We start from the raw sequence: 19540 nt of genomic DNA, 5'->3' as shown, positions 1-19540 counted from the left end.
CTGTGCTTTTTTGTGCTTTTCCTTCTCCTGCTCAACGCCGGCGCTGCCCGCCGCAGGGATCCGTTAGGTGAGTGCCGGGGACGTGAGGGGTCATGCTGGGGCATTACGTGAGGGGTCATGCTGGGGCATTTCGTGAGGGGAAAATGGGGGGTGAGGGAGCTGGGGGTGCCGCGGGGTTATGCGGGTTAGGAAGGAGCGCTTCCCGCTTCTCGTGAGGCGCGGAGATCGGCCAGGCTCTCATGGCTGGCTGTGTAACTGCCGTGTGCTGGTTCGCAGCACTGTAAAACTAAACGGAAAATAAAGCGTGTTTTTCCGGTGTGATGGATCCACCGGAGGTGTGAGCGCTGTGACTGCAGGGGCGGCGCGGCCAAGCGGGGGTTGTTAAGCGGAGGTCTTAAAGCAGCTCCAGTGCCTGAAGGGGCTGCCGGAAAGCTGGAGAGGGGCTTGGGACAAGGGATGTAGGGACAGGCCAAGGGGAATGGCTTTAACCTGCCAGAGGGGAGACTGAGATGAGCTCTTAGGCAGAAGCTCTTTGCTGTGAGGGTGCTGAGGCGCTGGCACAGGGTGCCCAGAGAAGCTGTGGCTGCCCCATCCCTGGCAGTGCTCAAGGCCGGGTTGGACACAGGGGCTTGGAGCAAGCTGCTCTAGTGGAAGGGGTCCCGGCCCGTGGCAGGGGTTGGAACTGGATGGGCTTTAAGCTTCCTTGCGGTCAAAACCATTCTGTTTTTCTATAATGCTACTTTTCGTGCTTCCATTCTCTGCTCTAGCAAACAAGAGCACTTTGGGGTTTTTCTCCTTGTGTTTTTGTTGTTGTTGTTTGTTGTTTTCTTTTTTTGGTGGGTTGTTTTGTTTGCTTAATTACTTAAAAAACCTGCAACAAACGCAGCCTCTTTAAATATTGATCACCTCATGATGTATCCCAGAGAGGGATTTATAGGTGTACTCTATATAACCCAGTGTTTCCTGTTTATTGCAGTAAGTTTCCAATTCCTTTAGTAGTGAGCACTTTATTATATTAAGGACTTAATTCAGTTTCATGAGGAGTTTATGGTATCACACTGGGTTTATTTTCAGAGTTCAGGGAAATTGCTTTGTTTTGTCTAGCAACAGTCGTTTTGTGCTTCCTCTGCTGCTTTAGGTGTCACAAAATAAAATAAAAGGTAGTTACTACCTTTACTGCTTCGTTTAGGTTCCTTTTGCTGCTTTGGCAGATCAAGGTCCTCTTTAAAATGCTGCTTGCATGCCTAGTGTTTGCAATCCTCTCTGAAATTGCTTAATTCTTTGTTTCCCTTCAGAGTGATGGCCGAGGGTTGTCCTTTTTTGTGCTTGGAAGTGTTAGCCTCAGACCTGGATGTCTTACATAATGAAGTGGAAAAGATTTCAGCTTTGAAAAAGCTTCTTGCATTAGCATTTGCAGGTAAAAGGAACTTAAGAGTGGGGTTTGGTTATTTAATCTGATGTTCTAAAATAGATCTGAATGTTTTACATTGATCTCCTATTCTTTCCTAAGCACAAATACAGATTATACAGGATCATAGAAATGTTTGTTGGGAGGGTCATCTGATCTTCCAGGCTAACCTGTTTGCAGCGAACTATATCCCTAAGCAGAGGGAGATCATATGCAGGGCAGGGTGCTGAAGCCGAGTGCTTGTGAAAGCCAGACTGTTTAAAACCTATGTTGTCCACCTGTAACCTGTAGCAGTAGTGGGTAAAGCTTAGTGCTTTCTGGCCTCATGCTGGAGAGAAGCCTTTATTCCCATAGCAGCTTTGAACTGTTGGTTCTGTGGTTGTCAGTTTGAGCAGCAAATATTGCTGCTTCTCCTGGGAAGATACGGTGTTTGGGGAGCGTAGATTTAGTAGATAATTGCTGCATGTGGATGGGAGGGAAATGGGACTTTCATTTTGTGTTGGAGATGGTTTAGCTTAATGTTTTTTCTTTTTTGGCAGGTCAAGAACCATCCCTTAAGTATGTGATCTCTCAAATAAGAGAGCAGATAATAGTCTTGCATGATCTCCTGAATAAAATAGAATCTGATTGTCAAGAAAATACTGAAAAGGCAACATCGCTAAAAGTAATCTTTTTTATTTCTTTTTTAATCCTATTCATAAACCACTGGAAGATTCAAAGGGATGTTAGATAAGCATGTAGTTGTTCTTTTCCAGATCCTCAGTGCTTACAGAAGAAGCTGAGCCCTGTACTGGGTTTACTAATGGTTTATTAAGCAGCTCTCCAGCACAGTGAAAAATAAACATTTTATTTATCAAGGTTTATGCATTGAAAGCATATCTTTATCCTAACAAATACATGAGCTAAACAGCAGTTCAATTTTTGCATCCTTGCTGTAGCTACAAAAACTATTTAATTAGAGTATTTATGTGTTGCTCTGGTAAGTTTTTGCAGTGCTTTCATGTGTTAAGTCTTTCTGAAAGTGTTGTTTGGGGAACTGTAGACGAGTTTCCTGTACTATGTGTTGATTGCCCTCACCATTCCCCTGCCCAGACTTACTAAAGTATACTGGTAAAGATTTTTCTTCCCTGCTCACAGTTATTTGCCGCTTTGAGGGCAAAGACAGACATTCTTAGATTTGTTTTTGTGAGCTTTACTAGTTGCTTTTGGGAAGGTGCAGGGTGAAGAAGTGAGATGATGAGAGGAGAGAAAAGAGCACCTGTTGCCAAGTTAAAAATTACTTTAGCAATACCCTGATAGTAAACTAATTTTATGTGTTTGACACTAATACTTCAAGATTTCTGATGGAGTGTTAATATTAATTTTAGGAGCTGCAGGACACTGTGGAGAAGGAACAGAAAGAAGCACAGTACTTTCTGAAAGTGCTTCCTTGTTGTTTCAGTACATGGGAAAGCTGGTATGTGGTACATAAGTATGGAGGGCTTGGGCTGCTACTGGCATTGTCCATCTGCAGAATGGTATTCATTTTCCTGTATATTAACTTTGAACATTTGGGAGTTGAGGTTGTTATATGTATTGACTCTAGAGTTTGCTCTTGACTGTTCACTTTCAAGCTTGTGCTAGAACCCTAAAAAGTCCCTTAGGTAAAACATATAAAACACCAGTCATCTTCCCGAGCAAGAAGGACACTGGGTTTGGGGGTGTTGCATTGAGCAGCACATGAAATCTCAGCTATCATGTCAACAGATGGGGCACTACTGTGCCCTTCAGTGACTGTAGGGCCCTGTCAAACAGAGCTCTCTTCTTGTGGGAAGGGTAGTTTGAAGTAGAGGATCAGTTATTTGTGTCAAATCGGATTGGTACTGTTTTAAGTTATTTTTGTTGCACATCTCAGCCCAGTAATGTCCTTGTATTCAGATGGATAAGGCTCAATGCATCCTCTTACCAGTGACTAGGAGAGCAGCTGGGTGTGTGCCTGGCGAATAATGTGGTGTTTGAGGCTCAAAGCTGAGGGCTTCGAGGAAAAGTAATTTTATGAAAATAATTCTCTAATAATCACTCAAAGCAGGATGTTCCTCAGCTTTTGGGAGCTTATCTAAGGAACAGAAATTCATATATAAACAACCCTAGCCTGCTGCATGGTGTTGGATTCCTTTGCTTTATAACCTTAATGGGTGAGTCAGGCTTCCCAGGATTTGAAATTGTTTCAAAGAGCTGTGAAGTGTTTGAGATCTGCCTGTTAGCGTGCAGCTCTGTGCTGTGGTTCATCTGATGAAAAGAGAGGCCTCATGTTCTGTGTGAAATGTAATGGTACGCTGAATTCCGAACTGCTCTGTGCTGTGTTTGGACTGCTTCTAATTCATAGAGTCATTGAATCATAGAATAGTTAGGGTTGGAAAGGACCTTAAGATCATCTTATTTCCAACCCCCCCTGCCATGTGCAGGAATAGCAGCCTCTCTAGCAGAGAAATAAAGAGCTATCCTGAAGTCAGCTGAAGAATGCAGCTTACAATGGAGTAGGCGCGCTTTATTAATTCGTTTTCTTTCAGAAGAGATTGTGAATTGTCTTCATTCACACAGATGGGCTGGAACTTAGGCCTGTGAGTGAGCAGACTCTATACTGTAATGGTATTCTCCTTATACTTATCTGCAATTTATACACTTAATATTCATTCATTTTGCAGTGATTGTGAGGAAACCCAGGAACCTGCTGAAAAGCAAGAAGGGAAAGAAACAAAACCCACAAAGGTATCTGAAAAACCATTTCCTAGGAAAGCGCTCCCACAAACAGCAAAAGATCTTGAAGAAATTCCTGAGTAAGTATGCGTGGCTTTTCTTACCACTGTCATACCAGTCTAGTTCAAGGGCAGGTCTGGGAGAGTGATCTTGCAGATCTGAGACTGACAGAGCCGCTTTAATGCTGTAGATGTTCCACGGGGTGGAACATCATGATGACAGCTCTAGATAGCTTATGTGCAACACTGGAAACCTGGAAATGAAAGTAATGGAGGTGATTATGTTTATTTCTAATGGGTATGTTAGGAAGATGAGAAATCATCACTTAAACCCCAAGCCTCTCATTCTCTAAAGTCACTTTGAGTTTATGAAATATCTTAGCTCCTGTAAGTATAGATGGGTTCTCCTTGTGTTCTGCGTAGAAGCATAAAAAGAGCCATCATGTCATAAGAGGAAAGGTATGGTTATGCTTAAAAGGAAAACTAATAATAGATGCTGGTTTTATTCAACCTAACAGTTGGTTTCTGACAGCTTTCAGGTCTTGGCTTACCAACCTGCTCTGGGACAGGAAATAAATCAGATTTGTTAAAAGCAGCAAATACCACCCACTGAAAGATCCGAGATTTTTGGAATGGAAAGCTGTGGGTTTTTTCCCCTACCATCAGGACCTGATTAATAGATGTTCTTGCCTGCAGTTTGTGATGTAGTAATAACTTTCTTAATTGGCATTTTTTGGACAAGGACAAATATTTCTGGCAAAATGAGGGAGTTCTCTTGATGCCTGAAGCTAAATCGTTATCCTAAAATCCCAGACTGGTTTAGGTTGGAAGGACCTTAAAGCTCACCCAGTTCCAACCCCTTGCCACAGGCAGGGACACCTTCCACTACAGCAGCTTGCTCCAAGCCCTGTCAAACCTGGCTTTGGACACTGCAAGGGATGGGGCAGCCGTAGCTTCTCTGGGCACCCTGTGCCAGTGCCTCCTATGTTGTCACTTCTTGATGTTCACTTTGTTGTGCAGTGGAGGATCAAGCAAGTGCTCGACAGAGCGTAATTGGTGAGGATCCATCTGTATTGCTGTAAATAGGTCTTCAGTCATCTTCCTCAAACGTTCCTCCATTGACTTCCTCCATTTCTGTTCCTATATGTCCCAAAATGCATGGGAGCTGAGCACTAATTGTCCTTTGAGTGCGTTTTGTAAGTGATGGAGAAAGCAAAGCACTTGAGCGGTCGTGATGCAGGCCTTAAAATCTGAGGAAGAATGAGAATGCACACACAGAGGAATGGGACAGTTCATGTCTTTAGCTGTTTTTCCTCTCATTCTTGGTTTTGATGTTCTCATTTAGCAGAGGAATCTCACTGAAATAAAAAGCAAGTTGAGCATGTCTTAAGCCCTTTGTATTCCAGGTGTTTATTTAGAGAGCAGTTTATCATTACACAAAAGCAAGGTTTTGAAACACGCTTCAGTTCTTTCTTTTTGTGGTTCAGGTTAGCAGCCAACTGTGTAAATGTACTATCTCATTGCAGCTATAGAGAGTCAAGGTAGTGGGTGGGAACCCAAAGCAGAAGTACCTGCAGGTCATAGATGGTATAGGTGAGCAGGGAGTCCTCTAGGAAACGTATGTTTGTTGTGGTGAGGCAGATAGCAGAAGACTGGAGTGTATGGGAGGAATGATGTTTTAAGATGTGAATTTGCATCTCTTGGTCCTTAGGTTTATCCTATTTCATATCCTCCTTCCACACCATCAGAAGTCCACACCCTTCCCTGAGGGAAATCTTTGCTGACGTTCCCTGCCACTAGTGCTAGCGCAGTGGCACCAGGATCAGTTTTGTGCAGTGCCTCATCCTGTTTTTCAGATGTTTAAATCTGAATTAGTGTGTTTGGTTTTCAGAAGGGCTCTGCCTTGTGGTGTGGGAGGGAGCAGAGGATTCCCCTGTCCCTGAGTTGCAGACCAGAGAGTTTGGGAGTCCAGCAGGTGGCACTGCCTATCCTCTACACTGCAGTCATCGTCCCTGTCAAGAAGGGCGCTGGGTTTGGGGGTGTTGCATTGAGCAACACATGAAATCACAGCCATCATGTCAACAGATGAGGCTCTACTGTGCCCTTCAGTGACTGTAGGGCCCTGTCAAACAGAGCTCTCTTCTTGTGGGAAGGGTAGTTTGAAGTAGAGGATCAGTTATTTGTGTCAGATCGGATTTGTACTAAGTTATTTTTGTTGCACATCTCAGCCCAGTAATGTCCTTGTATTCAGATGGATAAGGCTCAATGCATCCTCTTTGCCATCCTCTTACCAGTGACTAGGAGAGCAGCTGGGTGTGTGCCTGGCGAATAATGTGGTGTTTGAGGCTCAAAGCTGAGGGCTTCGAGGAAAAGTAATTTTATGAAAATAATTCTCTAATAATCACTCAAAGCAGGATGTTCCTCAGCTTTTGGGAGCTTATCTAAGGAACAGAAATTCATATATAAACAACCCTAGCCTGCTGCATGGTGTTGGATTCCTTTGCTTTATAACCTTAATGGGTGAGTCAGGCTTCCCAGGATTTGAAATTGTTTCAAAGAGCTGTGAAGTGTTTGAGATCTGCCTGTTAGCGTGCAGCTCTGTGCTGTGGTTCATCTGATGAAAAGAGAGGCCTCATGTTCTGTGTGAAATGTAATGGTACGTTGAATTCCGAACTGCTCTGTGCTGTGTTTGGACTGCTTCTAATTCATAGAGTCATTGAATCATAGAATAGTTAGGGTTGGAAAGGACCTTAAGATCATCTTATTTCCAACCCCCCCTGCCATGTGCAGGAATAGCAGCCTCTCTAGCAGAGAAATAAAGAGCTATCCTGAAGTCAGCTGAAGAATGCAGCTTACAATGGAGTAGGCGCGCTTTATTAATTCGTTTTCTTTCAGAAGAGATTGTGAATTGTCTTCATTCACACAGATGGGCTGGAACTTAGGCCTGTGAGTGAGCAGACTCTATACTGTAATGGTATTATCCTTATACTTATCTGCAATTTATACACTTAATATTCATTCATTTTGCAGTGATTGTGAGGAAACCCAGGAACCTGCTGAAAAGCAAGAAGGGAAAGAAACAAAACCCACAAAGGTATCTGAAAAACCACTTCCTAAGAAAATCCTCCCTGTAACACCAAAAGATCTTGAAGAAGTTCCTGCGTAAGTATGCGTGGCTTTTCTTACCACTGTCATACCAGTCTAGTTCAAGGGCAGGTCTGGGAGAGTGATCTTGCAGATCTGAGACTGACAGAGCCGCTTTAACGTTGTAGATGTTCCACGGGGTGGAACATCATGATGACAGCTCTAGATAGCTTATGTGCAACACTGGAAAACCTGGAAATGAAAGTAATGGAGGTGATTATGTTTATTTCTAATGGGTATGTTAGGAAGATGAGAAATCATTACTTAAACCCCAAGCCTCTCATTCTCTAAAGTCACTTTGAGTTTATGGAATATCTTAGCTCCTGTAAGTATAGATGGTTTCTCCTTGTATTCTGCGAACAGGTAGAAAAAAAAGGAGCCATCATGTCATAAGAGGAAAGGTATGGTTATGCTTAAAAGGAAAACTAATAATAGATGCTGGTTTTATTCAACCTAACAGTTGGTTTCTGACAGCTTTCAGGTCTTGGCTTACCAACCTGCTCTGGGACAGGAAAAGAAACCAGACTTTTTAAAAAAAAAAAAAAGCCCTCCCATTATAACATCCCAGATTTTTGGAATAGAAAGCTGTGGGTTTTTTCCCCTACTGTGAGGATCTGATTATTAGAGGTCCTTGTGTTCTGGGTTCAGCTGTGGCATTCATTTTTCTCCTTTTTAGCAGCTGTTTTTTCACCCCTGGGGCAGTTGATTCCGAATATACTGGGTGCCCCTCCAAGTAAACGTGAACTGTGGCCAGCACTCTGCTGCTGAAGGGATTGAGAAAAATGCCTTGTCAATATCAATTGTGACATCTCACTTAGCTGCCTTTGACTCCAGTTCATATAGAAGTTCTTGCATGTCTGGTACAGTAGCACTCAATGGTGCTGTGACTTCATTCAGGCTATGATAGTCTACTGTTTGTCTCCCCTCTCTGTTAGACTTTTGCACTGGCCATATGGGGCTAAACTAGCCAGACAGCACCAACTTGCCCCATCCTGCACTGCTCCATTAAAGGGCATTTTGCAGTCTGTCATGTAGGAATAACTTTTCCTAAATGGCATTTTTGGACAAGGACAAATATCCCTGCCAAAATGAGGGAATTCTCTTGATGACTAAATTTTTATCCTAAAATTACAGACGGTTTAGGTTGGAAGGGAACTTAAAGCTTATCCAGTCCCAATCCCGGCCACGGGCAGGGACCCCTTCCACTAGAGCAGCTTGCTCCAAGCCCCTGTGTCCAACCTGGCCTTGAACACTGCCAGGGATGGGGCAGCCACAGCTTCTCTGGGCACCCTGTGCCAGCGCCTCAGCACCCTCACAGCAAAGAGCTTCTGCCTAAGAGCTCATCTCAGTCTCCCCTCGGGCAGGTTAAAGCCATTCCCCTTGGCCTGTCCCTATAGGGCCTTGTTCTAAGCCCCTCTCCAGCTTTCCTGCAGCCCCTTCAGGCACTGGAGCTGCTCTAAGGTCTCCCCTTCAGGAGCCTTCTCTTCTCCAGGCTGCCCCAGCCCAGCTCTCTCAGCCTGGCTCCAGAGCAGAGCTGCTCCAGCCCTCGCAGTATCTCCATGGTCTCCTCTGGGCTCACTGGTTCATTGTCACCGAGTCTGGATTCAGTGTGTTCCCTGATAGCACTTATTTCTGTAAGATTTTTTTATTTTTGTGTCTGAAAGTTGAACTAATGAAGCACAACTCTTAGTTACTTCTTAAAGGTGTGTGCTGCTGGTATATTTTACTCTGGTGATCATTTCTGGTACATGGTGGATTTAATCCTGTAGGTACTTCTCTCTGATAAAATTTTTGAAAGGTGAATCTGGAGTACATGAATTTTTAGTCCCATGCTATGGCAGGAGTAGTTCCAGCCAAACATTCCAGCCAAATATTGTGTCTTCCACTTAAAACTACAGTCTTCCATGTAACTTCTTTACTGTTTCATTATCCCTAAAAATGGAAGACTTTCCACTGCTGATCCCAGGTGGGGAGGATAGGGACAGAGCCTAGATGGGTTCTCTTCTGTTTATTCTGGATTTACAGAAAGGTCACATCTTAAACTGTGCTTCTGGAGCTATAGAATTATTTTTACTCATATGGGAAAAGCATGTTTGTTCTGTGGAGGATGATTTACATGAATTTAAATAGTACTATTAATCTACCATTTTTTATCTGTTGCCTGGCAGTGTTGTAATAGAAGACTGGGAGAGTCCGCTAAGCTTGCCATCTCACATACTATTTATTCAAATCTAACCAGCAAGCTTGTGACCCAAGCTTGAAACCCAAGAGGTTTTCTCACACTTCATGTATTGTCTTAGAACAATGAGAATTAGGCTCGTATCCCACTTCTCTAGGTCAGCGCTGGATCCAGTGTCAGGTCTCTTTATACCTGCTGCATCTTTACACAGCTCTAGTCCTAGAGCTGCTTGGCTGTGCTAGCGCAGGACTGTGCCTATGCTAAGCCTGTCTGAGGGACTTAGTAAAGCACAAATGCATCACATATGTGTCTAAATCCTATACCAGCTGGGTATCTTGGATTTTGCATCTGCCAAGAGTCACATTCCTCTCTCTTTTCCTCCCACAGCTGCTATAGATTGTAACTGAATAATCTAGGTGGTTTTCACCCTCTTAGTGCTGAATGTGAACAACAGTCTATCCCTAACATCATTAGGGCACAAAAAGGGGTATTGTCTGCAGTGGCTTCCTAATTTTGGAACTCTGCAGCAGGTATTTAGCAGGGGTCCATGCTGTGTTAAAGTGTGGATACAAGAGTCCCTTGATCAAACAGAATGCTTCAGCACAGTAAGAAACTTTGCAGATTATCTCACCCTTCAAATCTGTCACAGAAAGGCACTTTTTGGAGGAAGAGAAAGGAAGTTGCACAGTGGATGTCTGAGTTAACATTGAATTCAAGGCAAAAGAAAATGCTTGCTTTATTCCCTGTATAAAATTCTTACCACTTAAGATATTTTAGAATCTGTACATTCGTAATAACTCTCAAGTCTCAGAAGATGGTAACTTGGGGGAATAGAAGTTTCTTTTAACCTAAGCACTTTTGAGGAAGCAGGGGCTAGCCATTAGGAGGAGGTTCATCTCTTTTGCAGTGACATATATGTGATATACTGATGTTTTTTTCTTTGAAGAACATAGCACTGTGCTTTAGTTTTCATACCTAGGGAGAAAAACGTTTTGAAAAGGGCTTCTGTGGATTAAAAGAAGAAATTGGGTCACTCTTTTAAAAAATAAAAAAGAATCTGATTTTTTTTTTTTCCTTTGGTGTATTAATATAGATTTTGAAGTTATTTTAAATCTAATTTAAATGGGTGAATTTGTAACTTCTCAACTTTGTATTTTCATGTTGCTGTATGTACAAACAGAAATAAATACCAGCATTTATATGTTTGCCAGCCATGGCTGATCGAAACATGAGGGGGTTTTGTGACCCTTACGGTTATACACAGAAAAAAAAATTGCAGTTTCTTTTGGCAGAATTTCATTTCAGATGAAGGCACCTACATGTAAAAGTCTGTAATACTGGTGTCCCTATGCTTACTGGGTGCCCCAGCACCCCCTCTTGTCCCCGAATGCCTTTGGAGAAACCAGAAGGCAGTTGGCTAAGCCTAACTCCTTGGTGCCATTGCAGATTCTGTAGCATGCACTATCAGATCTTTAGTTAGTGAGTTGTCTCTAGACCCCAGCACATCTGCTGGCCACCGCCAAGCACCTTGGATTCCTGAGGGCCTCTTTTTGAGCTCTTGTTTCTTAGGGTCAGGTAACCAAATCCTGCTTTTCTGTTTCTGCTTCCCACACTCTTTGTCTTCTGATAGTGGGAGCATAGGAACTTAAATATAGGTATTTTATCCTCTGGCCTTAATCTTCATAACTCTGCACCCTCCCCTGTGACTTTATAAATAGGCTAAGGGATGCAGATAGAGCAAGAAATAGCAGTTAATGTATACAGGCAAAGCCCTTCTGTGGTTTATGCCAAGTGTGACTGAACTTCAGGAGTGGAAGTGCTGCTTTTGTTTCAACAAAAACTTTGCTGTTTGTGCAAAGTAGAATATTTTTATTTAAAAAAATGGCTGCACCTCAAACTTTGAGTCTGGATTAATCAAAGTATCAATACAGTTGAAAACTGATAGCAAATAACTTAGCAGCATTTCAGTCTGGAGTTAGAGCAAATGCTTTGAATTCAGGAGTTTTTACACTCCCCATGCAGGCCTGTGTCCCTGGCAGGAGCTGGCTATTCTTCAAATCGACAGCGAACACCTATTTCTAGTTGGCAATTGTAGAATGCCTGCCCACGTTGTGGTTTGGTATATTGAATTTCTCGTTGATTAGCTACTTGTGCTTTTAATGCTTTGTATGTTTTCCAAATATGTTTTTCCATTCAGATTAAAATGAGGGAAGAAATTTCCTGTTCATTGATCTTTTCAGTCTTACTCTCCTACAGCATTTAGCCACCTGATGTACCAACCTAAAGAACTCTTTTCTTAAAATTAATTGCAACACTTCCCTCAGTTCCACACATCAGCAAACTGGTACTGAACCAAACACCAACAGCCAAGTTTGGTGTGTTGCAGTGCCTGAAAAGCAGTCACAGGATAATTCAGGTTATAAGGGTGCCTTCTCTGTTACTGCAGTGGTTTCTGGGGTTTTATTTTGTATTTAGCTTACTGCTTGTTTATGTGGGTTTCAGCCTTTGTTTTGCCTTTGTTTTTAAGTAATGGCTCCTCAGTTCATAGCATGTTTCCTTTTTCTTGAATTCATGTCTTTACATTATAAATACTAAATAGCTTAACTTGCAAATATTCCAGTGTTCTAATGCTTCCACATCACTTTGTTTTTATCTTCTGTGCTTCCTGTGCCTCTAGGCTGTTATTGGCAAATCTTACTATTTTAGTGCCAGTTTTATGAACCGCTCTGAAAGTTCAGAGGAGCTGTGTCTTGCATAGCTCAGTACACTGCACAATAAAATACAGAAAACAACACAAAACTGGCATTTCTTCAGAAAAATACAGGAATGGCTCTAGGATCACACACAGTATCTAGTGCGAATAACATTGCACTCTTAGGCAGAAACATTTAATTTCAGTTTTGGCTTGTACAGTGTTTTCTGCAATGCTGTTTGACTTTACTGCATTTGTATTTGAAGTGGTACAATGTAACAGCAACCTTTGTTCCATCTTGAATTGCTTCTTACAACTTAAGCACTGGGTTTTTTTTTACTTAATTTAGCCTTCTAATGTTTCGTCTCTCTGGTTTAAGTTTTACCACGGCTTTTTACTTTCAAGATTATTAGACAGTCAAGGAAGTGAGCAAAATTAACTACTATGTTTATCCATTAACACAGAGCAGAAAAACTGAAGAAGAAATTGAATAAGGCCTTCAGTGAAGGCAGATGAAAGAGAAAAATAAACACAGAACTTTGATTTTCTGGTTACTGATTTTTATTTTTCATTTGCAGGTATATGAAAGGCCGCATAACATGTGATCAGATCAATGCAGTTGTTAAAAATCTAAACAAAGCAATGGTGACCAAATACAAGATCCGCAATCAGGCTCCAAGTTCTATGAATGCAACAAACAGAAGCCTGCACTACAGATACATAACAGAAGAAACCGAGGATATTGAAGGTATTTTTTTTTTATCCCTTTGTTAGTACCACATTTGTAACATTTGGATATTGCAGCACAAGTATAAAGATACTGAACAAAATATTGAATTATTAATGACAGCACGTGCTTTTCATGTTATGGTGTAACTCGGAGCATTTTATTCTCAGCAAACAGTCTATGCAGGCTGAGGTAAATGGTGGAATGCTCTAACTTCCTGGAGTGAAAATATTTAGGAAATCTGCTGTTGCTTACTCTCAGATGAAAAAAAAAATAGTGAAAAAAATAATAGTTTGTGGAGTTATAATACTTCAGCAGTCTGGAGCTTGGGAAGTTCTGCTTCCGCCTCCATGTAATGGAAGGGGAACAGAAATGAGATTAGATTCTAGGCCATAAGGAATATAAGTGTCTTATTACTGTACAGATTTGGGTAAGCAGTAAAAAATCCTTTTTATATTCTCAGCATAAAAAAACCTTTTAAAATACTCAATATAAAAACCTTTTCTGGATAAAGTCATACAGTGTAGCAACAAGGGTTATGGTTTTAAGTGAAGAGTTTTCCCATGACCAACTTGGTTGCTTTTTATATGTTTTCACTAAAAATATTATCACTTTCACAGTGTGTTGTAGCAAAATCTTTGGGTGCACAAAGGTTTAGTGAGGAATTGCTACAAGTTCTGGTAGCTTCTGCTTTGATAACCAAGCTGTATAAATGGTGCTTTCAGCTTTTAAGCTAGAATGGACATGAGCTGTTAAAAACTTGTTCTAAGGTTGGGAAATCTGGGTAATCAGTCATGCTGCAGAGGGTTTATAGAAAAGACAGGGCTGTCTGATATTCTCAAGAGGTTTTCTCCTCTTTAAAGTGTGGAAGGAACAACACCACACAAAAATGTCTTTCCCTTAACTTAAAAGCCAGCTGTACTTACAGGTTAGCTTTTCAAAGATACATGGTACAATGAATCTCTAATATTAAAATATCCTATTTGACATTCTTTTTGAGAACAAGAATGTAATTATTCCTGGAGGGGTGTACTCCACATGCCGAGCTTGGCAATATCTTTAGAATGTCCTCATGTTTCTGAGTTCAGACATAAAACATGGAGCAAACTCTGCCTCACAGAAGGCGAATTCTTTATGTTGAGGCTTGCCTCTTAATTTTTGCTCTGGACAGAATGCAAAAGCATTCTGCACCAAGCATTCACTGGGTACTCAGGAGTCACAACAAACTGAGACATTTTCTTGCTTCTTTTTGAGTTGTTGCTCACTGAGATTCTCACAGTATTATGGTATGGTGATAATATACTGTGGGCCTGCTTGAGTGAGGCCAGAGGAGGCCATGGAGATGCTGCAAGGACTGGAGCAGCTCTGCTCTGGAGCCAGGCTGAGAGAGCTGGGCTGGGGCAGCCTGGAGAAGAGAAGGCTCCTGAAGGGGAGACCTGAGAGCAGCTCCAGTGCCTAAAGGGGCTGCAGGAAAGCTGGAGAGGGGCTTTGGACAAGGGCCTGTAGGGACAGGCCAAGGGGAATGGCTTTAAGCTGCCAGAGGGGAGACTGAGATGAGCTCTTAGGCAGAAGCTCTTCCCTGTGAGGGTGCTGAAGCGCTGGCACAGGGTGCCCAGAGAAGCTGTGGCTGCCCCATCCCTGGCAGTGTTCAAGGCCAGGTTGGACACAGGGGCTTGGAGCAAGCTGCTCCAGTGGAAGGGGTCCCTGCCCGTGGCAGGGGTTGGAGCTGGATGAACCTTAAGGTTTCTTCCAACACAGGCCACTCTGTGATTGTATGTACACCCTGACAGGAGCGTGTGTGGTTTAGGAGATGTTAGTAGATACAGATGATAACAGAGGGAGCTCATTGAATGGGGCCTGTGGATGGTGCAGGATTTCCATTAACTTAATGAATGCTGGTAATTATTCTTTCTAGTGATAGTTTACACAGTAAGACAAAGCTCCTGAGACAGTGCGAGGCTGTCCTGCTGATGACTGTACTGTTGCTAAGTAGAGGTTGTGTAGTTATGTGTGCAATATTAAGTGTATCCTACAACAGTTATTTCTCTAGCAAAGCTGTTCTTTGTTTTCCAGATGTTTATTTTGTCGTGGAGGAAGATATCAGACTTTTCACCCGTATGAAGTTGGACAGGCGCTTCCATCAGATCATCGTCATCCTGCGCCACTGCCAAAGAGTGAAGGAAATTCGTACCTCTGGAATTATCCGATACGCCGTCTGCTAACATGCTTCCCGTACTCTGCTTACCCCAGATGTAGATGGCAGCAGTGTTTTGAGACGCAGAGAGTTTTGTTGTATGCAGAAAGATTCCATGTATGGACATTACTATTTAGATCTCCTTATTTTCTGAAAGGCAATGTTTTCCCTAGTGTTTTTCAGACATCCTAAATCAGGACTGGCAATCTCAAATGGCCTCAAAGTATCTGATTTTTGTTTTGAAAACTTGAGAGGGAGCTAACGTCTTTTGATAAATTACATGTGCAAAGCAAAGATGTGATTGGCTCATCTGTGGTCACAGGCAGTTTTAATCACATTTTCAGGTCAGCACTTGAAAGTTAATGTCCTCTACATGGTCGTGATGTTCCTTTTCTTGTTAATGAGTTAGAAACTGTGTCCAAAGCTCTGCAGCTACTCAAAGGAAGCATTTGATTCTGGGTTTTTTTTTCTTAAATCGTGCAAACCAGTTTCCAAATATTCACTTCTTAATCTTTCTGATCCTAATTGTATGTTTTGGAGTGTCTATCATTGGAACAGGAACATCTGATGCCATTTAAACATTAACAGGCAGTTGGGTGCTGGGTAGTTTCTATGAGCCATGCGGGTTTCGTACTTCATGAAGACAAAAAAGGCAGTTAGATTTTTCCCTCAGACTTAACCCTTGGACCAAACTACAGAGCAGTGGGTATTTTTAAGAAAAAAAGTCAAAGTCTGCTCTGAGAATGGTGGTCAAAATTGTCAGATATTGTTATAGAAGGTTGTTTTTAAATACCTTGGAGTCCCAGAACAAACTTATTGTGGTAAGTGCTAATTCTGCAAGTTGGTAAAAAGAAAAAAACCCAAACAAATCTGTTGTCGTTTCTGTCTGTGAGCCTGTATCTGTTTTAACCACATCATCTCGTGTAAACTGTCTGCTCTTATGGCCCATAAAGATGACAGTGTGTTTAAAAAAAAATTTGAAATTTATTAATAAAGGTGTACCCCAGTATGTGCAATGCAACCCTAGATTTCTGTGCTTTTGTTCTGAGAGGGGGTGTTGGTTTTGAGGTAGAGTTTTTTTGGTCTCCTGCTTTGGGTATTTGGATCCTACCTGAGGTGTCTACTCTGCATTGCATTGGAAGAAATTGAGAGAACCACAGACTGGTTTGGATTGCAGAGAACCTCAGAATCATAGAACAGTTAGGGTTGGAAAGGATCTTAAGATCATCCAGTTCCAACCCCCCTGCCATGGGCAGGGACACCTCACACTAAACCATGTCACCCAAGGCTCTGTCCAACCTGGCCTTGAACACCACCAGGGATGGAGCATTCACAACCTCCCTGGGCAACCCATTCCAGTGCCTCACCACCCTCACAGGAATTTCCTCCTTAGATCCAATCTAAACTTCCCCTGTTTAAGTTTGAACCCGTTACCCCTTGTCCTATCACTACAGTCCCTAATGAAGCGTCCATCCGCATCATCCTTATAGCCCCCCTTCAGATACTGGAAAGCTGCTATGAGGTCTCCACGCAGCCTTCTCTTCTCCAGGCTGAACAGCCCCAACTACCTCAGCCTCTCTTCATACGGGAGGTGCTCCAGCCCCTGATCATCCTCGTGGCCTCCTCTGGACTTGTTCCAACAGTTCCATGTCCTTTTTATGTTGAGGACACCAGAACTGCACACAGTGCTCCAGGTGAGGTCTCAGGAGAGCAGAGTAGAGGGGCAGGATCACCTCCTTTGACCTGCTGGTCATGCTCCTTTTGATGTAGCCCAGGATACGGTTGCTTTCTGGGCTGTGTGCACACACTGAAGCCGGCTCATGTTCATTTTCTCATTGACCAACACCCCCAAGTCCTTCTCCTTGGGCTGCTCTGAATCTCTTCTCTGCCCAACCTGTAGCTGTGCCTGGGATTGCTCTGACCCAGGCGCAGGACCTTGCACTTGGCATGGTTAAACTCCATGAGGTTGGCATCAGCCCACCTCACAAGCGTGTCAAGGTCCCTCTGGATGCCATTCCTTCCCTCCAGGGTATCAACCGAACCACACAGCTCGGTGTCATCGGCAAACTTGCTGAGGGCGCACTCAATCCCACTGTCCATGTCAGTGACAAAGATGTTGAACAAGACCGGTCCCAACCCCGATCCCTGAGGGACACCTCTCGTTACTGGTCTCCAGCTGGACATTGAGCCATCGACCACAACTCTTTGTGTGCGGCCATCCAGCCAGTTCTTTATCCACCGAGTGGTCCATCCATCAAATTGATGTCTCTCCAATTTAGAGACAAGGATGTTGTGTGGGACAGTGTCGAATGCTTTGCACAAGTCGAGGTAGATGCCATCAACTGCTCTACCCCTGTCCATCAGTTCCACAGCCCCATCATAGAAGGCCACCAAGTTGGTCAGGCAGGATTTCCCCTTAGTGAAGCCATGCTGGCTGTCACCAAGCACCTTGTTGTTTTTCATGTGCCTTAGCATGCCTTCCAGGAGAATCTGCTCCAAGATTTTGCCAGGCACAGAGCTGAGACTGACTGCTCTGTAATTCCCCGGGTCATCCATTTTCCTCTTCTTAAAAATGGGGGTTATATTTCCCTATATATATAATAATAATATTTATAATATAATATTATGAAGAATATAATCTGTATATTTTTCTATTTACAGAGAGCTCCTTTGCTGAGGACCAGCATGGAAAAGCAGGAAATCTGCATTCAAATAAGGAGTTTTCATCCAGTTTTGCACTTGGGTTTTGGTTTTTTTTTTCCCCCTTAGGTGCTTTTCTTACTAGACAATACCCTTTATGACATGTTGACTGCAACTAAAACCAAGAGTTGGGCTAAATGTGGAAGATGTGCATGTGATAATCAGGAGAATATATATTTAATCAGCTACAAAGCTGATTATATACATACAATATCCTTGTATATGTATAATATCCTTGTAATTAGGGTTGCAGTTTTTCCACAGTGAAGAAGGAAAATTAAATGGTACTTTCTTATTAAATGGTGGATTATTATTTTTTTAATCTATCTTGTGTCACATGGAATTTCCTGGGATGCAATTAAAATGCAGAAAAACTTGTTTAAATGAAGCCACTTCAACACACTGGGTTTTAAGTATAGGCAGAAGCACTTATGTGTTTTATGTGTATAGACAGAACCATGGAATAAGTTTATTCCTACATGTGTTGCTTTCAAAGCTGAATAAAACCAAGTGTTTTGGAAAGCTATGATCGCAACCAAGTAAGTGTGTTTGTACTTTGATGTACTGGGTCATAGCTTCTTCCTCCTTGTATTGAGAATTGCACTAGGAAAATCAGTTTTCCTGTTTCCTCAGTTCTTCCTGGATTTAAAACTAGTGGAAAATCACAGCAGTGAATAGCAGCACACCCTTCTCACTCAAGAAATTAAAGAAAATTTGGGTTTTTCTGATTTTTTTTCTATTCCAATTTAGTAGTATTTCTTATTTAGTTGATGTGAGATTAGTAACTGATGATACATCCAGGCCTTTTGTGAGCTCAAGCTGCTTGGATTCTCCAGGTAATACTTTAAGGCTGTTTCATGCTTTGTAGAAGTCTTATGGATTGATTCATCCTGAAGTTTCTTTTTTTTTTTTCCCCTTATTGATTTCATTTTTCCCAGATTTCAGGGGGAATTTGTCCACAGAAGAGCCTCAGCCCCTGTTCCCCTGTATCCCTTTGCACTGGTCATCCCCACCTCACCCATTCCTGCTGATGCAGCTACTTGTGCCATGTGCTGAGCAGCATCATTTCAGTTACGAACTGATGTTTTATGGTTGATATTTATTCATACAGCTGAGAAACCTAAATAATGACATTTCCCTATGGCCTGAGCAGGCCATGAACTCCTTCACAGGCGTGAGCTGGGCTAGCTTGAAAGCTTTCCTGGTGTAATGGCTGCGACCTGTATGCTTGTTCCTTGACAGAGATGGTGGTACTGGCCATCAGTACTCCAGCATTGGCTCAGCAAATCAGATGAACCTTGGGAAATTGCCAGGGTGCCTTTCCTGTAGCTTTGGTTTTCACAGTAGAAAAATGACTGGTTCAGAGCAAGGAGGAGAACAGCAACTTGCTGTGGAGGGTCCATTTGGGGGAGATGGCTGGCAGTAAGCATGGATCACTTGGTGGATAAAGAGCTGGCTGGATGGCCACACACAAAGAGTTGTGGTCAATGGCTCCATGTCCAGCTGGAGACCAGTAACGAGTGGTGTCCCTCAGGGATCGGTGTCACTGCCATGGACAGTGGGATTGAGTGCGTCCCCAGCAAGTGTGCCGATGACACCAAGCTGCGTGGTTCAGTTGATACCCTGGAGGGAAGGAATGCCATCCAGAGGGACCTTGACATGCTTGTGAGGTGGGCTCATGACAGCCTTATGGAGTTTAGCCATGCCAAGTGCAAGGTCCTACACCTGGGTCGGAGCAATCCCAGGCACAGCTACAGGTTG

The 19540-nt window shown here is 42.8% G+C and overlaps 1 protein-coding gene across 1 annotated transcript; it reads left to right on the top strand.

The window, feature by feature from the left end:
- The first annotated feature begins 320 nt into the window (after positions 1-320).
- SKA1 (spindle and kinetochore associated complex subunit 1) lies at positions 321-15193 on the top strand. The gene is made up of 4 exons (XM_057405732.1): positions 321-335; positions 2776-2864; positions 12737-12906; positions 14959-15193. Exons 1-4 carry the CDS (start codon positions 321-323, stop codon positions 15105-15107), a joined length of 423 nt encoding a protein of 140 aa, XP_057261715.1. The 3' UTR covers positions 15108-15193.
- The last annotated feature ends 4347 nt before the right edge of the window (positions 15194-19540 follow it).

This window comes from Pezoporus wallicus, unplaced genomic scaffold (genome assembly GCF_028554395.1).
Source record: "Pezoporus wallicus isolate ANWC-B61680 ecotype Strahan unplaced genomic scaffold, APGP_CSIRO_Pwel_v1 scaffold_13428, whole genome shotgun sequence".
NCBI lineage: Eukaryota > Metazoa > Chordata > Aves > Psittaciformes > Psittacidae > Pezoporus > Pezoporus wallicus.
The sequence above is the reverse complement of the archived record's forward strand: the minus strand, read 5'-3'. Positions and strand labels throughout refer to the sequence as shown.